Source organism: Amblyomma americanum, chromosome 7 (assembly GCF_052857255.1).
Source record: "Amblyomma americanum isolate KBUSLIRL-KWMA chromosome 7, ASM5285725v1, whole genome shotgun sequence".
Taxonomy (NCBI): Eukaryota; Metazoa; Arthropoda; class Arachnida; order Ixodida; family Ixodidae; genus Amblyomma; species Amblyomma americanum.
In genome coordinates, this window is record NC_135503.1 from 14,191,382 (window position 1) to 14,211,262 (window position 19,881).

Consider the following 19,881-nt stretch of genomic DNA (forward strand, 5'->3'; position numbering starts at 1 on the left):
ACTACTGATCAGGCCTATCGGCTCGCTTAACAGCCTCCATTGTAGGCGATGTAAATTTTCAGGCTTTCCGACATCACAGAGCATGATGCTGCGCGTAGGACCAGTACGCCCACAGGAAAGGAGCGAAGATGGAACCTCAGAAAATAATATGCAACTTATTCTAAGGTTAAAAACTGTACAATATTCGGTAGTTAAAAAAAACCACAGAAAATGAAGTCCCCATCCTTGAGCCTTCTAAACGAAACAGTACAAAAACCCCATACGCAGTGCCCGAAATTGAAGCATATGTCTCCTGCAAGGTCAGAAACATGCAGGGCACCTTGCCAGTGTCCAACATGAACTCCGAACGCAGCCTCCCATAAAAAATGTGTTCGCCGGTATTACGAATCATTTAACGAGCAAGCAAATTCTCTATAGTTCGCGCGAATAAAACATTGAAAAGGGACAGAAAGCAAGATGAAAAGAACAAAATAGCGGCCTTGACGTGACGTTAGAGCATCGGCCACATGCGTTCTATAACAGGCGCGCGCCGACACAGCGGCACTCACAAGTGTGACACGGATTCGTACGCAGGAACTGCGCCTGACACTGTTGCCATCGTAGTCGACTGCGGCCAGCGGAGGCTCTCGGAGAAGCATGAAGTCTCCGGCACTCCTTGAGGGGAGAGTCGACGTGGAAAGCAGCGACTACGGGGCGTTGAAGAAACAACTGGACTGCGTCAACGGCTGCGGTGATGGACAGGGCCACCTTGGGAGCATGCCAGCTGAGCAGAACGCAAATGGTCTGCCGCCGAAGACTCCGGAGGTATCCGAAACCAAGTGGGAAGTGAGGGTTCGGAAGTTCCTCTGGATTGTGCCACTCATCCACAGCGAATTCTGGATAGCCGCGGGATTCTCCCTCCTTCAATCTTTTTACCCTGCCATGGTAAGTCGAGGACGCTTGTGATTTCCGCTTTTGTTCGATCCCCAGTGTTGCCTGGTAGCCACCGGTGATACATGGGTACAAGCGTTCTCCTGGGCTGGTGGTCGGCTTATCTGGGGAGAAATGCTTGGAAACGGCCAAAGTAGAGTACTGGGCGAGATGGTATGCAGAGATTGCCAGAAAACACACGACGAGCATGACTCGTCATGAACCAGAAACGGCGGTCTGTTTATGACAGTCCTGGTTCCTACAAGTCTACTAGGGGGTTAAAACTCTGCATAAGCTCTACTGTTATCGTTAATGACTCACGCTGAGGACAAAAAGTGTGGTCACATTTGTAAACCTCGCCTCGATTTCTTCGTCCAGGTTCCACAAGAAGAGTACATGTTTATTCTTTGTTTTAGATCCGTTAGACTAGCCTGCGTGCGCCAGCGGCTCTTAAGTGTTTGCAAACGTTGCCTGTAGTACGAATCTTAGAAGGGTGTTATGTTATTTAGGAAGACACCGCTGTTAATGTTACAATGGCGAAAAATGGCCGAAAACTTTAAATTCTCTGCCTCTTCCACAAACTGTACTTTAACTTTCCAGCACTTCGGGAAAACCTCCTGCGCACTCCGGTACGATCATCTCGCCGCTTATTTAATTCCTGTAGTATACAACGCTTGCACAGCTCCACCAATGCATTCAACAAACCGTTTCTTCCTTGTGCGATTGAATTCTGGAATAACCTACCCGAAAAAATTGTTGTTGAGACTAATCCTTCCAACTTTAGGCAGCTACTCATCGAACATTTCTAAGAATAATAAAACTTTCCTATACCCGGTGTGAGCTACGATGCACTGTAAATCGACCAAACACTTTGTTGAACACGTTCTATTAATGTAGTGTGTATTTCTGTGTGCTTCTTCACATTTTCTTTGATTGACTATATTAATTTGTCTCTTTTACTTTGCCTAGTTTTCTCAATTTTGTTTGCCTTTTCATATGTATGACCGTCGGACACTATGTATCCCCCCCCCCCCCTCTTATGTAATGTCCCTACGGGACCCTTAAGGGTTAATAAATGATGATGAATGTTACGGCCTGCATGCAGCCAAGTAACTTGGCTCTCAAGTAACATGAATATTTTGAATCAGAAAGCGAGTAAGTCGAATTTTTGGCCACATTTAGCAAAGCATTCTCATATATATGGCACCTTGCTTGGATAAAACATGGTACGAAGTCGCGTCGCGGACCATAAAAACAGAGCACACCGGGCGCTGCGTCATTGTTGTGAAAATAGGCCTGCAAGGTTTCGGACTCCTATTCAGCGGGTCGTCGACACCGTTAGCTGACGCTAAGCCTGTCCAGTTGCCGCCAAGATTGTAAATGCCGCTATCACTAAAGTCCTTTATAGCGCTGTATCAGCAGGGCTAAATACCATCAGTGGGGTGCAACAATTTGTTTATTGCGCCATTTATGCACACATAAGACGTAGTTACGCAAGTTCGTCGGCAGTTCTTACCTTCCCTCCATGTATTTGGAAACGTGTTTTTCAATAGAAGCTTTAGGCAACGGTAAGGAGCATGGAAAATCATAGAGGTTTGCAAGACAAATGAATCTTCCTGCTCCTTCATTGAAGTAAAACACTGTTAGGCACGTATTAGCATAAAAAAATTGGTAGAAGTTTAACGTAGTTAAAGCAAGTAGACGCGTGATAGCATGTGTTCATTCTTCAACTGGAGGGGACACCTACGATCGGCCTTAAGGGTATGGCGCGCGATAGCTTTATTGGTATAGTGTGAGTATATGCAGAACTGGGCATTTTCTGCTTAACATTCATAGATGCCTCATACCACTGCCAGCGCAATGGCGCAGCTGTTATGCGTTCCGCCACTCCACTGTCAGGTGTCTGTTTCTATCGCAACCACCGATAGGGATTGGGCAACACATGTTGCTCTTCCTTAGCAACCTCTGGCGATTAATCATTCGAAGGCGCGACTCTCCTCCGAACTTACCCAAGCTTGCGCCCGAGTAACTCGGGTAAGCTCTGGTTAGTTCGGAGCATAAGACAAGGAAACAAGACAAGATGACAAGATTCTTGCCCGGGATTGTTACGTCTAGAATAGAGCTATCGTACTAAAACTGGAGGAGACAGTTAAGCTCCGCCTTAATAGGATGACGCGATGGCGTTAATGGGTTAATGCCCATATATACGCAATTGGTTATTCTCTACATTACATTCATAGACCGTTGAAAGTTCTCATACCATTGCAGCCAGCACGCTCGAGCGCATGCGCGTTGGGGCTGGCTCGAGACAAGGCCGGACCTTGTTATTATTTTTTCAACACCGTCCCACTCGCACAAGATGCTGGGTACAATTTTCCTAGAGTTTTTCGGTTCCCCTTTCTCTCCTGCATATTTACTTCCAACCCCAGGTGACTGGATTCTTCACTCGTTCCTTCCCAATACGCACAACATACCTTTGTTCGTCGTGCAGGTAGTTTCTCTTTGTGTTTCCTTCAAGCCGCGTGGTTTGCCTGTTTTGTTATTTTTTAAAGCATTTCCCTATTAGCCGCATAAACCTCATCAGTTAATGAGTATACGTACCCCTAGGGCACCCCTTGCGAGCAGATGACACGCTGCAGTCGGCTTTGTTCGATCTACTCGCGAACGAACCTTTCTTCAGGGCTGACCGTGAACGTGGGCAGTATATGTTTTGAGCCAGTGCAAGGTTTGAACATTCCTTCTTTTTGTGTTATTCCTTTCCTATATTTACTCCCTCCCCTCCTGCTGCCCATCTCGCTGTACGCAATTATAATACCGCCGCAGCTACGCTGATCGTTTCCAACACGTTACAGCAAGAAGTGTTTCCTGACAGGCACTCAAACGTGTTAGTAGCTGTCTCCTCTCAGACGAAAAAAAATGTGCACATATACACAGCGGGAGAGGCGGATTCGAACCGTTCACCGCAGCCGTACGCATGTCCTCGCGCATATCCTGGTTACAACTCCGGTGCACGGTTCGAATCGACTTCTCCTGGCGTCTTTTTCTTTTCTTTCGTGCCTGGGAGAATGCAGAAGGAGGTGTGACGAAGTACATTAATACAGAAGAGCACAGGCCAACCATATAAACTCATTACAACCATATAAACTCATTACATGCGCAATGAGCAGACACAACGATGACAAAATATGAACGGAGTATGTCCTTCACATCCGCGTGCTGTGCACGAGAGACGAAATGCTGAAGCGCAGTTGTCTCCGCTAGAATGTTAGGAGGTACCATCTTTGCCAGAAGCAACCAGACTCCATGGTTTGCTTCTCAGTCGTATAGAGAAGCACTTAGGTGACCCTGACGACGGAAATCTGTGTCAAGTGAGGAGAACCCTGGTCCTCACCTTTTAAGACCTTTTGATGCTTAAAAAAACCATAACGGCTCCATAATACAAGTAAGAAGGAATTAATGCAGGCTGGTTATTTTTGGCGATGTCGACACATCTGAAAGTATTGCTCTCTGCCACATCGTCAGGTGTTCGTAAACGTGTGCAGCAGTTCTAGGAAGAAAAACGGGGCTACACGAAAGCGCACAGCTGGAATCGACCGAACAAGCCCAGCCGCACGCAAGCGGCCGTGCGGCAGCCCACCTGTCCAACCAGCTCCTACTGCTAGCAGCGCCTCCGCTGCATGCATTACCGAGTTGACCACGCGTCAAGCGGCAGAAGGCAAACTAGCAAGTATACTGGGCACCATACTTAGGGTAATGGCGTGGATTCCAAGACAAACTAAATGCAGTAGGAGATTAACACGTTTGCAGGCTAAAGCTGGTTTAGAAAAGAGTTGATTAGATATGAATGAAAGAGGCCTTTGTACTGCAGTGGCCGCAGCTGGTCTGTTGACAATCACATATGGCGTTAACCGGAGTCAGGAGACTTCTTGTTTTAGGTTTCCTCAGTTATAGCAAGTACAAAAAAGAGGCGTAAACCATTCGAGCCATCTCAGCATAAAAATAAAGGACACCAGCAAAAAAGTTTAGACCATTTGGTTTACCCAGAACTATTTTAACTGAGTCGCCGTATCTCCCTTCGTTAACATTTGTAGCGCACCTTCACATCTGGTTTGCCTGCGTTCAATGAACTAGCGCCCTCCAAAGGTGGCCAAGTATTTTCCTTTTTTTTTCTTTTGTTGCTTCGGTGAAAATGGCAACAAATAGCATCAATTTTGTGCCACGCCATTGAAACTCAGAATTGGCGGAAAAACACCTGCAACATACTAGCCGCATGAGTCGTGTTCTAAAGCGCTTACTTTCTGCCCTTCTGTAAGCTCGAACAGCATGATACAGGAACGACAGTCAGCAAAATTATTTTGGAGCGGACAAAAATGGAAAGCGTGTGCTTTGTGCCAAAAATGTTCAGGAAAAGTAGGGGCCTGGAGATGCATAGATGTTGTAGCCGATTGGTAAAATAAAATTCAGAAATGTGCGGAACAGGGCTGGTTGGACTGTAGTTGGTAGTTGTGGCTAGAAATAAAGCTCTAGCGGTGGTGGTCATGTGTCGTTTTTGACGACTGCGAGGCTAGCGATGATCTTGGATGAATCTGCAGCCGAAGCTAGCTCTCTTTAGTGAAACCATGTTTCCAGAACGGGATGGATGAAACGACCGAAAAAGAATGAGAGCCTATAGCATAATAGAAAACTGAAGGACCTTACAGGTAGTTCAATATTAGAAAGACCACTTCTTAGGCTGTTTCCAGCAGAGACAGAGTGCGTGATAATTGATAAGGACAGATATGGACGTTATCCTGAGGTGCAGTGAGGCCGGAATGAAAAGCGAACCTGCATATGCCGTATTTATCTGCTCTGCTGCGAGACATTCCTTCACAAACTGTTTACGAATATGTTCTTCAGCAGACTCTTCACCCAGAAACATGAATCACGCTAGTTGTGAACTGTAGCCGAAAGTACACAGGTGAAATATTTTATTTTGCTTATGGGCATTGTTCGCGTAACACTCCGGCCTGGCTGTACGGGGTACTCACGGAATAAACGGAAATGTTTGGTGGATACTCGCGGTTGACACTGAAGTGAGTGCTCTACCGGTGGCATTAGACCATTGCATGAGAGTAGGGTGGACTTCGCGCTCAGATTTTGGAGTAACGGTGTCCTATACAATTCTCTGCGCGTCTTGTCTTCGCCGTATACCACACATATTTTTAAAGGATGAATGGTGGTCTAAGTGGCAACGAACGGCAACCGATTACCTTGAAGGCTTAGCGATTTTGAAAATCACGCCTTAAAAGGAACAATATTCTGAACGCGGTCGTGAGAACATTCAGACAGCATGAAGCAGTTTTTCTTTATTTCGCACACTTCCACACTGTCCCCTACGCTCCTTGGTTTCGATGAGTGTTGGCTTGCGTCATGTCTGCCGTAAAGGCATGATTTAGAAGCAGTTATGACATCTCTCAGCCTTTCTAGCGTCTGCGATTGAGGCGACGCTTATCCGGACGCTTTCAATCAGCGAATGGTTTAACGAAAAAAATTTCACGACGCAGACACCAATAGGGTGTGTGTCGCGCAACACTACACTGTATCGCTTGGCCGAAAATTCTTAGCGCCGTGGACAGACTTCAATACACTCGGCAGTGCGGTAAATGCAAAATGACTCTCTCCTGGATCACAACAGTCATTCGATGGTAGAGTGTCGACCTTGTGAACGGGAGACGTTGCACGCTAGGAGCACTCAGCAGCAACTATGATCGCATGTTAAACCATCGACCACGCACGTGGAAGGCACTGTGCCTTGTTTAATGCGGAGGCATCGTTTGCGCATCCAAGTGTTGCCGGGGCCCCACTGGCACCTGGATTGACGCTAGCCTTCCCAGTGGATGAAACGCTTCTATAAGAGACTCCAAAGTCTCTCCGCTGTAAACACGAAGTTAAATTATCAGAGCCCATCCACATCAAATTATGGCGGCGATTCCTACCGCAAGCCGTCCATTTTTCTCTGCCCAAAAATTTATTTTATCTCTTGCGTGGTTGACCTTAAAAGCTTCACGTGTATCCGTGAGGATATATTAGGTCGATGATACCATGTCGATACAACGTTAATAAAACGGCTTTATATCGACAAGTTTTATTGGGGCGGTTGTAGTCGCATGCCCTGCGTTTATGTGTTTCTATCGAGTCTATGCCCCCCTCCTATAGTTTTTACGAGAAACTCTGCCGTTAGGAACCTGCGCTTCCAACCATATGGAATGAGATCACTCTTCACAACTGTCGTAGTTCTTCACAAGTAGCCTTCCACAGCGCTCATACGCTCGACGGCCGGCTTCTCCGAAACTGATCACGTGCCTGTTGTTGGGAAAGACGTTATTAGGCCACCAACGCAACGAAAACCCCACAGCTGGCCGCCTGCTGGAAAGAGGCAGAGTGCTAGCAAGTGCAGCGCAACCTGTTTCACTGGCAGCAGCACGAGAGCTTTAAAATGCGCCCATATGTGTCGACGTGTCACGGCGGGCTGCGGTGATGCTTAAGTCACTGGAAGAGATTTTCAGAGTGCCGCATCCTTTTCTGCGCACCGTCAGGCGTCGAAGGTATATGGCTGCCGCAGCGCAGAGTTGACAATAAAGCGAGCACGAAATTTTGCAGGGAATTTGCCAAGAGCGCTGCAGTTCCCCTCTCTCTAGGCTCTTCAAAGATGGCCAAGCTTCTACTGAAGGCGGTACAGACACAAAATTTCCAAATCAAACAAACGATGTGACTTGTTTCATGCGCGTGAAGATCTAGATGCCTTCTAGCAAGTTGGTCACAGGCGTTGAGTGGAACGTAATTTAACACGCTTTTTAATGTCGTCCGAGGAGCCACCCTGCCTTTCTACCCGCATCCAGTGACATCCAGGTGCATTTGCCCTATTACTGTGACGTCACCGAGCCCAGTCGTTATTGACAGGGACAACCAGTGCTCGCGGTATTAGGAATGCGGTAGTCCAAGTTGGCCGGTCGACCGTGGCGTCAAGGTGCACTTCAGCGCTGCAGGCCCCGACCGAGACCGCAGCTTCCGGCACAAAATCGTTTGTGCCGAGCACACACGGCACTGGTGTTTTCAGCTCATTTTCATGATTACAAGGCACGTAGGCCTCTCTGAAGGTAAAAAAAAAACGGACATTCAAGAATATTGTGTCTGTACCCCTTTAAAGGAGTTTCAAATTCTTTTATGCCTATTTTTCTCATTGCTAGGTCACGATATCGTCAACGTTAGCTCTACCAAGTACGCAGATGATTAAGTAAGCATTAATGATAACGACGTTGCGAAGTAAGATACATAGGCCACCACAACGGTGGTTGCTCTCCCGGAAACGTTAAAATGCGGCCGCCATTTTCATTACAATGCCGATGACATCGAAAAGAGGGATGTGGTACTCAAGACAAATTTCTAGCGATTTTTAGTTGACGCAAGCGAGCGGCGCCACGGATCTTCACACCCGGCGCCCGGGATACGGCGGGGGGCGCTTTGGCCGCTCGCACTGTTTCGAACCTGTGTTTGCTACGATCACCGTTGTGCAACTGGCGCTCGCAGCCATAAAAGTAGCGTGCGCGGAAACTATGGAAAGAAGCAGCGAGATTGAAATCGATATCGATTTCCTTCAAACGAACCCCTGACTCGAGCAGCGACCGCCAGCTTGTTAAAGTTTTGTGACATATGCCTGTATAAATAGTTTACCTAAACTCGTTTTCGCCCTCCTGGTCGTCCCGATTATTATGCCGGCCTGTTTTGTCGGCATCCCGAAGCCGCGCCGACCAACAAGCTCTGCCGCACAACCGTTGTGGCGCAAACGTAGCGACGGCACCTGCGCAACACCGTCAATCCCCACCTCCCTAATGTTTTCTCGATATTAAACTCCATGTTCACTGGGTGTTCATCGAAAAAGCATCATAGGTTGCATGCGTTGCCAGGTAAGCACTAGCTCTGACAGCAAAGCGAAATGGGTGGCATCGCCAGAGCACTTACTAGGGTTCCATTACAAAACCAATGTATACACTGTCTATAGACTTCTTATAGACTTTAGTGCCTTCATATAGATATTCTCTTTTGTTTCTTTTGACAGAAAAAAGTCTGATAAAATTGTATGACCATAAATCTATAAATTGTCTATAGACTGTCTATAGGATTTGTATTGCCTATAAAGTAGACTGTAGGATGTGCCTATAGAAAGTCTATATACTCTATAGACAGAAGTCTATGGACAGTCTGTAGACTGTCTAAATAAATTTTTGTAAGGGTTGCAGCCTCCCGTCACGAAAAGAGAACGCAAAGTCGATTGTGCCAGTGAACTAATGTGGCACCTGGGTACGGCGCGCCTATACAGCGCCAGTTTAACGATTCGTCGTAGACTTGCGATGCAGGAGAATGGGAAGAGTGTGACTTAAGGGAGTAGGAAATTTCCGCAGGAATGCCGCATTCCGTAATACGTCGCTCGTCGCTTCGCAGAGCTTCGCAGCTTTCCCACCACCCAGCAACACATAGATTACGCGATTACGTTAGGTATCCGCATAGGCCCAGAGTTATGGCGACATCGTAACACGACAACCCTCTGACGCGGTGCGCGCTAAAAATTTCCAGGTGTTCACTAATAGCCCATCGCGCTCATTTTGCGATTGCTTCACGCCATGAATAGTGCGGCGCCACGGCAGCAGCAGTTAGCAACGTCGTATCGTCAACCGCAGTTCTCCAGACCACATCCTGTGGAGGGATCGCAGCTGCTGCTCTCATAGTACATCACAAACGACGCCGCGTAAATGGCCGCGTGGCTCCATTCTTTAAAAAGCACACGGCCACAACTTCTAAGGGTGATCATGACTCCGCCATTTTTCTACACAGGGTAAATTTTGCTCCGTCACAATAATAATTGGAAAGGCCGCTATTCTGCTGCCCGACCACGAGGTAGTCCGGTACGTCTTTCAGTCATAGAAGCCTCATTTCAGGCTGAAGTGCCATACCTAAGACATAAACAGTCCAAGAGAAACAAGATGGTTTCACAAGCTGAGCAATGGCTGTCGCCACCGTATATACGCACGAGTTGGGAAGGAAGCATCACATAATTCAATAAAACCCTTAGAAAAATCGTAGCAGTAATAAGAACAATAACGAAAATTTAATTCCAGTTATGTGTACTTAATGTTTCAATGCAGCGAAGATCTTTGCATTTTTTAGAAGCTTAACAGCAGCAAAGGACAGAGAACAGAAGAAGGGACAACTGGCCATGCGCTATTTGCAAATTGGAGGTTTCCGTTCACCCGCCCGCCGTGCCCGTCCTCTAGAACCTGCATTAAACGCACAAGGTGCTGCATGATTGAGGTTCTCGTTCTGTTCTCGTTTTCTGTCAGTTATTGTGTCAGTTAGCAATAGCGTCAATTTGAGCTATGCGAACTACGTGAGGTTTCAAATTGTAACCTACAATAACAAATCGTGAAGTAAGATACGCACGGCGTCACAAAGGCAATTATTGTACTAAGCGGCAGCACATGCGCGTAGTGCATGGTCGGAATCGAGCGACGGCGTCGCTACCTTAGAAGTCCGCCTAGAGGGCGCCAGATGGCGCCACACCAGATGGCGCCACAAGCCCGTGAGATGTAAAGAAGGCTGCAAGTATGCAATTTAGGTTACACTCTGTAGCACAGATTGGGCGGAAAGGTCCTGGAGCAGCGGCTCACTGGTTTAATGTACGCGGTTTAATGTACACACCAGTTTTACTTATATACATAGATCCCTACTTCTCTTTCGAGCTGCTGGGCAGAAAAATTCGAGTTACAATGCCATATGTAGAAAAGTAATTTTTTATTTATCCTTCTGTTCTTTCTTTCTTTTTTTCAAGGAAAAGTGACATGTTTGTGCTTTGTTTGTGTCGTACACTGTACGTGGCCGCACGCGTTACCATATTTTCGCTTAGTGTGCCTCGGCGCCACATAGACAAACGCCATCTGTCGGCGGCGCGCAGAGCTAACACTCGGTGAGCGGTGAGAAAAATCGACTGACCGTGCTTGCACGCTGCAAGAATTCCACTCTTACTTCTTATTCGAAGGCCGTCATGAAAAATTCTCGAAGACGTTCGAACTGTTCCAGTTGGCGAACAGTTTAGAATGTTATAAACATGATTTGTGGCTGTTCTAAAAACAATCCTGTACAACGCGAACTCTGCAGTCACGTTGTGCACAAAATGAGAAAGGAAGTTTACCCGCCGCGGTGGCTCAGTGGTTAGGGCGCTCGGCTACTGATCCGGAGTACCCAGGTTCGAACCCGACCACGCGGCCACGTTTCGATGGAGGCGAAATTCTAAGGCGCCCGTGTGCTGTGCGATGTCAGTGCAGCCCTCGACTACGCCACCCTTTTCTTCCTTTCTTCTTTAATTCCCTCCTTTATCCCTTCCCTTACGGCGCGGTTCAGGTGTCCGCCGATATGGGAGACAGATACTGCGCCATTTGCGTTCCTTAAAAACCAATTTAATTTAAACAGATTATGAAGCGAGTAAACGTGCTGCAGCTGCCCCACCTACGCAGCCATTTTACCCTAAAGCGTAAAGACCCCTTTGCGCAGAAAAGCCGGTGTCGGCTTTGCTCGCGGCGTGGCCCGAAACTTAGGACTAGTCGATTACAAGAGGCTCCCATAGGTGGCGCCAGCCGCTCTAGCGGCTCATCGGAAATCCCTGACCCTCGGGCCCACAGGTCGCGAGTCGGACACACTGCCACTACGCCACGCAGACACGTTCGTACGGCTTGGTTAAAGCGAGGCATTATATGCATGTCGTGTGCTCATTGACCACATAATGATTGTGATTGGGAAAGCGGAAACAGTGTCCGTGTCTGCATGGGCATAACGCTTTCTAGATTTTAATGCTGTCTGCCCCGGTATTTCTTATTAACTATTGCATAACGTTTCTCTTCAATCATTGTTTTTGCTGTAATGTTTTCTAACTTCATGCATATGCTGACTCACATAATGCTGCCATGTGAAATGAGCCAGTGAGTAACTTGAATGAATGAATGAATGAATGAATGAATGAATGAATGAATGAATGAATGAATGAATGAGTTAGTAGGTGGCTGGGCGAGTGAGTGAGTGAGTGAGGGAGGGAGGGAGGGAGGGAGGGAGGGAGTGAGTGAGTCGCTTACGGCGGTACCATAAAGCATGTCGTACCCTACCAACGCGCTTACTTTCGAAACTTGTTCGATCTTTACTGCACTGCAAATGCAAGAAGGCCGGATGTAGTACACAGAGCCAAGAGAAATGTGCAGGAACATTACCCTAGCTAGAATGACAGTTCTTTGCAGTCGAATGTTAGCTGACAGATACACCGCGCATAAATGCCTGGCTGAAGTAAAATAGCTTTGTTCAAATCTTTTGCGGAAGTTGAATATTGTAAAGGCATCATAATTCAAATCATTTTCTTTTTCTGCACTGAAATAGCGTAGTCCTCTGCTGGACAAAGTAAGTGTGCTGCGTTCGTCGTATAAAGCACTTCCTTAGGTTTTAAATAATATTAAAAAGGAGCTACCTTGAATAAGCAAGTTATTAAACAAACTTTGAATGCTTTTCGCCGTTTGTGATTTAATCTTTGCAGAAAACTATTAAGCACAACTAATGAAGGATCGGTAGGCCCTTCCCAGATGGCACCACGGCTCTCCTTCCTAAACACGCCAGTGATAGTCGCCTGCGTAACAGATAATAAAATGCTTGATTGTTTACAGCACACAGACAAACCAAGTTTTGTGAACAAGATCGTGTACTTGTGCTTGTTTATTTCTTTCCTGTTTCACTTACTCCACTAAACCCTCGCAGAGCGGTTCAGGAGCCCACAATATGCGAGCCAACTAATAATAATAATAATTGGTTTTGGGGGAAAGGAAATGGCGCAGTATCTGTCTCATATATCGTTGGACACCTGAACCGCGCCGTAAGGGAAGGGATAAGGAAGGGAGTGAAAGAAGAAAGGAAGAAGGAGGTGCCGTAGTGGAGGGCTCCGGAATAATTTCGACCACCTGGGGATCTTTAAGGTGCACTGACATTGCACAGCACACGGGCGCCTTAGCGTTTTTCCTCCATAAAAACGCAGCCGCCGCGGTCGGGTTCGAACCCGGGAACTCCGGATCAGTAGCCGAGCGCCCTAATCACTGAGCCACAACGGCGAGGACGAGCCAACTACCACGGCTTGCCTTTCTTCATAACCTTTTCCTTGTTTACAACGAGAAACGTGCGCCTGACTCACAGCGTTCTATATAATTCTTCGCACGGCCTTGACCAGTCGACGAGACGCACGCAGTGAATGACATTGCCAGGTGGCCTGTAAAAGCCGCGTCGGGAACCCCACAAACCTGCTTCCCCCGTTCGCTAGGCTGTGTACTATTCCGCTGTTCTAGGCACACAAAGCGCCAGTGTACGTTGCCTGTAAACTCTTTTACACGTTCGGTGTATGCGGGCCCGTTCCCTTTTTAGATGCGATAGTGTTAGAATGCATGAATGATCCGTAGGCGTTTTGATTTTTGCCTTGAAAAGTGGAGCGCATCAACGTGACGTCATAAATAACGTGTTCCATTTTAGAGGAAGATGGTCTCTAACGTTCGGATATTGTTTCAAAAGATACAAAGTGTTGATTCAAATATAGCATCATTATGTGCCGCAGCGCATAGCCTAAGCGTAGTGAGTATTTATCTGCCATTTTTTTCTAAGGAATGATGGATTTATTTTTCGCTCCCAAATTATATTCGGGTATAAGATTTTTGCCTCCGTCGACATGGAGCCTCCACGACCTTTGTGCTCAACAGCCCAACTCCGCAGCCTCTGACCTACCGCAGTGTGTCGATAGTACTGAAGAATACCGACTGTCTCTTTGTTTTCGCTGTGTTGTAGTCTCTCCTTACAATTATATCGATGACGTTAAACAATTCCAACAAGATTTCTTAGTTAAGGGAGTTGTGCACTCCGAATGAATTGATTATAACGTCTTCATGTCATCAAAACAGTTAGGGGCAACGTGGCATCTGGGAAGTCATAAACCGAAAACGAACTGGCAAAGCTTTCGTTTCATACATTCCAGTGCAATGTGCGTTGAATCCCCAGCGTCCTCGCGAAAAAAAAATGAAAGTAACGCCCGGTTTGCTGATCCTGACACAAAATGCTTCCTGCAGCCCGCCGTGAGAGAGGAGACAGGGGCATGACTTCCGCTATGAGAAGCCTGATTTTAATCCCGAGATGACTCATCATGGCGCGGACCCTTATTTATTTGTTTATTTATACAAAATACGCCTGAAGGTCCTCACGTCTGAGAACCACAAATCTGCTGTGTTGGTCCGGATGTTGGCCCGGCCCGGAACAGGATCTTGCGCTCAGTGTTTGATTCCGTGTGAAGCGCAGTGGGTTGGAGACAACACCCGTACCCGTTTCTGTGCTGGAGTGAGCGAGCGCTGCCTGCTAAGCCATTTCTCTCTAAAAGCATGCAGGGCTGTCTAAGGCTGAAGTGGCGCCATATTTCCAGCGTAACGCAACAATTCTGCGATTCTTTTTGACAAATGTCAGTGTGCGCTCCGAGTAGTGTATTATGGTGATTGCGCGCGTGTCGCACCGCTCTAGCCAGGGACGAAGGATTGAAAATAAAATAATTAGAGCAGAGTTTTAACGTCCCGTAGGCTCAGCGAATCAACTTTAAAAAAAAACTGTTTACACATGCCAACGGTTTCTGACTGGCAAAGCGTTCATGCCCTCGCGAAAAGATAAAAATTATAAATGTTTAGGTGATCCTGGTCATTTCTTGGAGCGTGGTCAATCCTAGTGGCAACGGGTGGTGGTTTCGTTTGAGTCACTTACGAAGGGTGAAAGGAGTGACGTGTAATGAAAGTCAGGAAAAAAATGTAACCGGCTCAATGCAGCGCAAGCTTACACAGCAGCTGCTTGCTTTCAGCGGGCCTGAACATGGCCGTGCCCCTTGGCCAAATATCCGGCGTGGATGTGTTACATACCCCGCAATAATTTTTTATGAGAGAGAGCTTGTTTCAATGAACCTCCTCAGCGCCTGACAACGTAAGTCAGCCTTTATGCTTTGGTTGTATAGGCCGAGCGGAACTCGGCTACACTTAGTCCCCAGCTGTGTTAGCGGTATTTCCTGTAGTTATAACACGTTCCTGCACCGCGGCAGATGAAATGAGATTAGAGTGTGCGATTGGCTCGTACCGTGGTCAAAGGAATGTTATTTCGTTCCGCACCACCATTTCGCCGCCATGGGTGAGGGTTAGGAAACTGAAACTTGAATGCCTGTACCAACGGCGATAACAAATTTAAAACAAGAGAGATCCCTCACGTACAATGGTCAAATAAAAGTGCATTCCATAGCCGTCCAATAGTTCTGACAATAGAGCTTAGAGTGTTAAAAATTATTAACGGACGCCATCCATAAAGCATTTTTCCTGTCGTTGGCTCGGCTCCGAATGTCTTTACGCGGACAGTCATCTTTAGACACACTATCCGCCAAAGGTTACCTGTATGAATGGCTGCCGTTTTTTAGAGCATAAATTAGCTTTTGGACAGAGTGCCTTGCCTTTATCACGCAAGCATTTCCACGCCATTAATTTTTAGTCTTCATCTCTCTCCCGAATTTCCTTTCACTAGGAGAAGTCATGATCGGTTATTCTCATGCCTCGAGTCCCACGCCAAGACAGAATGAGAATAATTTTCCAAACTAGTTAACTTTTGCTGTGGCGACCGCAGAATAATGACTGCATCAATTTTTACTGGCTGCAAAACACACACAGTCTCGTGAAAGCTCTATTGTGTCAGCTAGCTCCAGTGGATAGAAATGTTTTGGTTTTAGTGGCACATAGGCCCTGATCATTGGGTGGTAGCTATGTAAGCCCTTCAAAATAACCGCAGTAAAGCTGCTTTGGAAATAGAGACACTGGCTTGAAACGTGCTTCAACACCCTCTCGCCCTTCTTCAACTCCGTCCTTCATGCTCTTCATCATCGCGCGGTTTGTGACCCCACCCTGGGTGAGACAGTTAAAAGGCGTCTCCTTTCCTCCCAACGAACGATCATTAACGCGACAGCGTGAGTGTGCTCATTCGGCGGCAACTACAAGGCCACAACGTAATTTAAACTTTATTATGACATTTAAGAATTTAAAGTAAACTAATCGCGCTGGAAAGAAAGTTGGGGTGAGATGTTAATCACAGGTGCACTACATGGAATATGAAATTAAACACTAATAAATGTAAAGCTTTGCGTGTTTCCCGGACATCTAACGCTCTTCCTTCATATTATCTTGATGGCACTCCTCTTGATTGGGTAAAAACATATAAGCACTTAGGAATTCATATCACTGAAAACTTAACATCGTCTATTCATATTGACTACGTGATTAATAACGCTAACCGCATGTTACGATACTTACGTCGCAAATTCTCTACCGCTCCCTCATCCCTTAAACTTCTACTCTATAAAACACTCATACGTCCTAAACTAGAATACGCAGCATCAGTATGGGACCCTACGCATGAAAACCTCACATATTCCTTGGAATTAGTCCAAGATAATTCCGTTCGCTTCATTCTTTCAAATTACAACCGTACGACAAGCATCCCAGCCATGAAATCTAACGTCTCACTCCCACCGTTACAATCTCGCCGCTAAATTGGTCGCATAACGCTATTTCACAAGCTATATCATCACGTTGCGCTTCACAACTATTTCATGTCACCCCCCGAATACATTTCACGTCGCATCGATCACCGCTACAAGGTTGGCATCCCAACATGCCACACCAAATCTTCTTTTCAGTCATATCTTCCCCGCACATCTGTGGAATGGAACCGCCTTCCCTCCGGTATTGCAGCCATTCCTGATAATAAAATCTTTCATGACGCTGTAGCTAATATTGTTTTTTCTGAAGAAAGTTGATTGTGTGTTTTATCTGCTTCCACTGTATTGTATACATTGTTTCTATACTATTTACGTTTTCTGGATGTTGTTATTTGTTTTATTCTGGAGGAAATTTATTTTGTAATACCTATTTTAACTGTATTCCATTTCATTGCTGTTTATCCTAAACCCACTCCCCTCTGTAATGCCTTTGACCCTGAGGGTACAATAAATAAATAAATAAATCAACCCGGGATTGTTGGGTGGCGAGTCAGACACGCTACCCCTCGGCCATCGAGGCATGTTCTATGGACTTCGTTAATGCGAGGCATTCTGTGTATTGTGGCGAATAAAAAAAATACCTCGGAAAATAAAATGCAAATTAATTAAAGAAAAATAAAATAAATAAAAATTGGATGAAATAAACGACAGAACCGCCGTGTCTGCGAAGTGATATGTAAAGAGGACCCCCGGCCGCTCAAGAGACCCCTTAACGCTATCACGTCATACCCTTAAGACCGACCTTAAGTGACCCGCGCAATTTTATTTCTATTACTAAATGTCGGATCATGTGCTTGGCAGCCTATCTAGAGCTCGCTAGCATTCAAATACGAACGCTTGAACTACTGTGACTACAAGGTGAACTGTGAAATCAACCCCTTGATGCAACCCTTGAGGCAAGGCTCAGGCTTGATTTCATTTCTTTCAGGCTTCATCTAAAGGCTTGGACGCAGACGAGTTCAGCTACGTCTACTCCACGTACAGGATTGCAATGATATTGGGAGCAATGCTCGCGGAAAGGATTGTGAGTGAAATCTTAAGTATATTTCTGATCATTGTTGAGTGACAGGTATGTCTGTTGTCTTAGTAGCATTTCAAAAACACGTTAACCAAGCAGTAAGCACCTTAACGTATTAATGGTTTATAAAAGTGTACGCCGAAGCCTGGCACTCGAGTGCGAGTGCGTTTTCCAACTTTTATTGGCTTTCAGCCGTTGCAATTTATTTTGTACTATATTTCTCACATTTGGAGGCTGCAGCAGTATCGCACGTAAGGCTCACATATACACCCTTTTAAATAGGCTGTTACCTAATCCAAGGTGAGTAGTAACAACTTTTTTTAAGTGTTGTAACCTTGCTATCAAGGCACTACTGTTCAAAAGAAGATCTCAGTGACCTGCGTCCAGTTCTTAAGGTTACCCGGGTCCAGGTCTTAATGTTCAAAGGATATTGCAGAAATATATTTAAGTCTTGCACAGACAATTTTTCAAAGTTAAATGATCAAAAGCTCGGCTATATTGGAGAAAAAAAAAACAGTGATTCTGTCTCATCAAGTAGGGTGGCGTAGTCGATCAAAGCCACATAATACATCGACGAATTAGGCAATAAATTTTCGTGGGTTGTCATTGGCTGGTGCCGCGGCCCAGAGACACAAGCCTATCACGATTTCTGACGTCCCGGGCGCGAGACCCCACCCTTCTTACTATCTTTGAGCTTTCTTACACCATTGAGAGTTTTCATACGGTTTCAACAGCAATAACAATCTTTAGTAACGCCGAGTACAGTACTGATGTACAACCGAGGCTCGGAAAGCAATAAAAAAAATGCAACACAACTCAGGAATATACATCTAACCATAGTTTCTGATGAGAAAAAAACAGGGGAATTTCTGCATGCCGCACATCGCGTCTCTACGAATATAATTTATGGGCAACTACAAATCACGCAGATGTCGCTCAGTTAAATTACAAGCGTTGCCGCGGCAACCAAATTGTGTAGCTTTCATGCGATGCAAATTATGCAACGAAATTTTGGTTGTCCGTGTAAGACCATGTTTGCCTTGTATTAAAACTTGGACAGGAGGCTTTCTTCTACCGCATGCTTTGTTAAGCACAGAGTAAAAATCCCCGGAAGTAATGAAGTGCTTCAAGGGAGTTGACGTTACGCGCATAACTATGTCGTACACATATGACAATAAGCGTTCAAAACCAATTTTAAACTTTTAAATGGATTACACTTCTAGGCCAAGGAAAGTTTAAAAAAAACGAGTAGCGATGTTTTTCAATTAATACTGCTTTGCACAGATATGCGAGCTTCCCTAAGGTGTCAAGTTGAGCTTGCTGGTTTCATCCCATGAAAACGGGAAAAAAAACGTAAAAAAGGAAAGAAACATATCATGGCCGCATGTACGCATAGTTTCGGTTCTCCCTGTTCATATACGTGTTATTTTTTCCGGCGTATTCAGCGATGTGAAATTCCATGACTCCCGTATGAGTTACGTTGTCTTGCCTTTCTTACGTGTGCTACTGACTTCTTGAGCCAAGAGCCCTGCACATTACCAGCCGGCATTACTGCCTTTTTCAAACCTTTTTGTCACTTTCACACAGATGATTTGGAGTTCACCAGTAACATGCTACCTCGTTGGCATGACGGGATACTTTGCGTTCAACATCATTTACGGGTAATGCATTTTTACTCTTTCTACTAATCTCAAATGTCTTTACCTTGCTCGTGCACCTAGACTGCGGGTGTTAACATCGTCTGTCCTAAGGCCTCAGCATTGCATAAAAAGAAATTATACCTTAACCGATCTAGGTTAAAGAAAGCGTAAAGATTGTTTTAGCAAATGACTGCCGTAGAAAAGAATTTGAAGCGATGTCACAAATAAGTAAAACCTGGTCTCAGCTTCCAAAAGGAGTCCAGCGATTTATTGCGCAACATTATTTGCCTTGTTTTTAAACGAAGACGTCCTGAATGTAGAAAAAGATAAAGCAGCTAGACTAAGGAGAACTCTAATTTGGGCTAGTTGGTTCATGAGTCACAAAAAAAAGGCGCGAAATACGGGGACTAAAGAGAAACAAGCATGACAGCTAGACTAGTGCTCATGCCAAGAAGCGTCTTGTGGTTTCTGCACAATACCGTTTTTCACCGGGTCTCTACTTCGAGGCGATAATAATCACCTTTTGAATACTGCACCTACAATGTTCAAGCTTTCCTTCTGAAGTGCGCATTACGTGTGCGCTAGTATGGCGAACAGGTTAGAAAAGATTAAAATAGTCCCTCCTGTTTAAAGCCTGTCTACAC

The 19,881-nt window shown here is 45.8% G+C and overlaps 1 protein-coding gene across 1 annotated transcript in view; it reads left to right on the forward strand.

Moving 5' to 3' along the window:
- The first annotated feature begins 553 nt into the window (after positions 1-553).
- LOC144098530 (MFS-type transporter SLC18B1-like) overlaps positions 554-19,881 on the forward strand; it is a 33,945-nt gene continuing 14,617 nt past the window's right edge. The window contains exons 1-3 of the mRNA XM_077631248.1: positions 554-924; positions 17,508-17,603; positions 19,185-19,258. Coding sequence (XP_077487374.1) covers positions 637-924; positions 17,508-17,603; positions 19,185-19,258 — 458 coding nt within the window. The 5' untranslated portion in view covers positions 554-636. The remainder of the gene's footprint in view (positions 925-17,507; positions 17,604-19,184; positions 19,259-19,881) is intronic.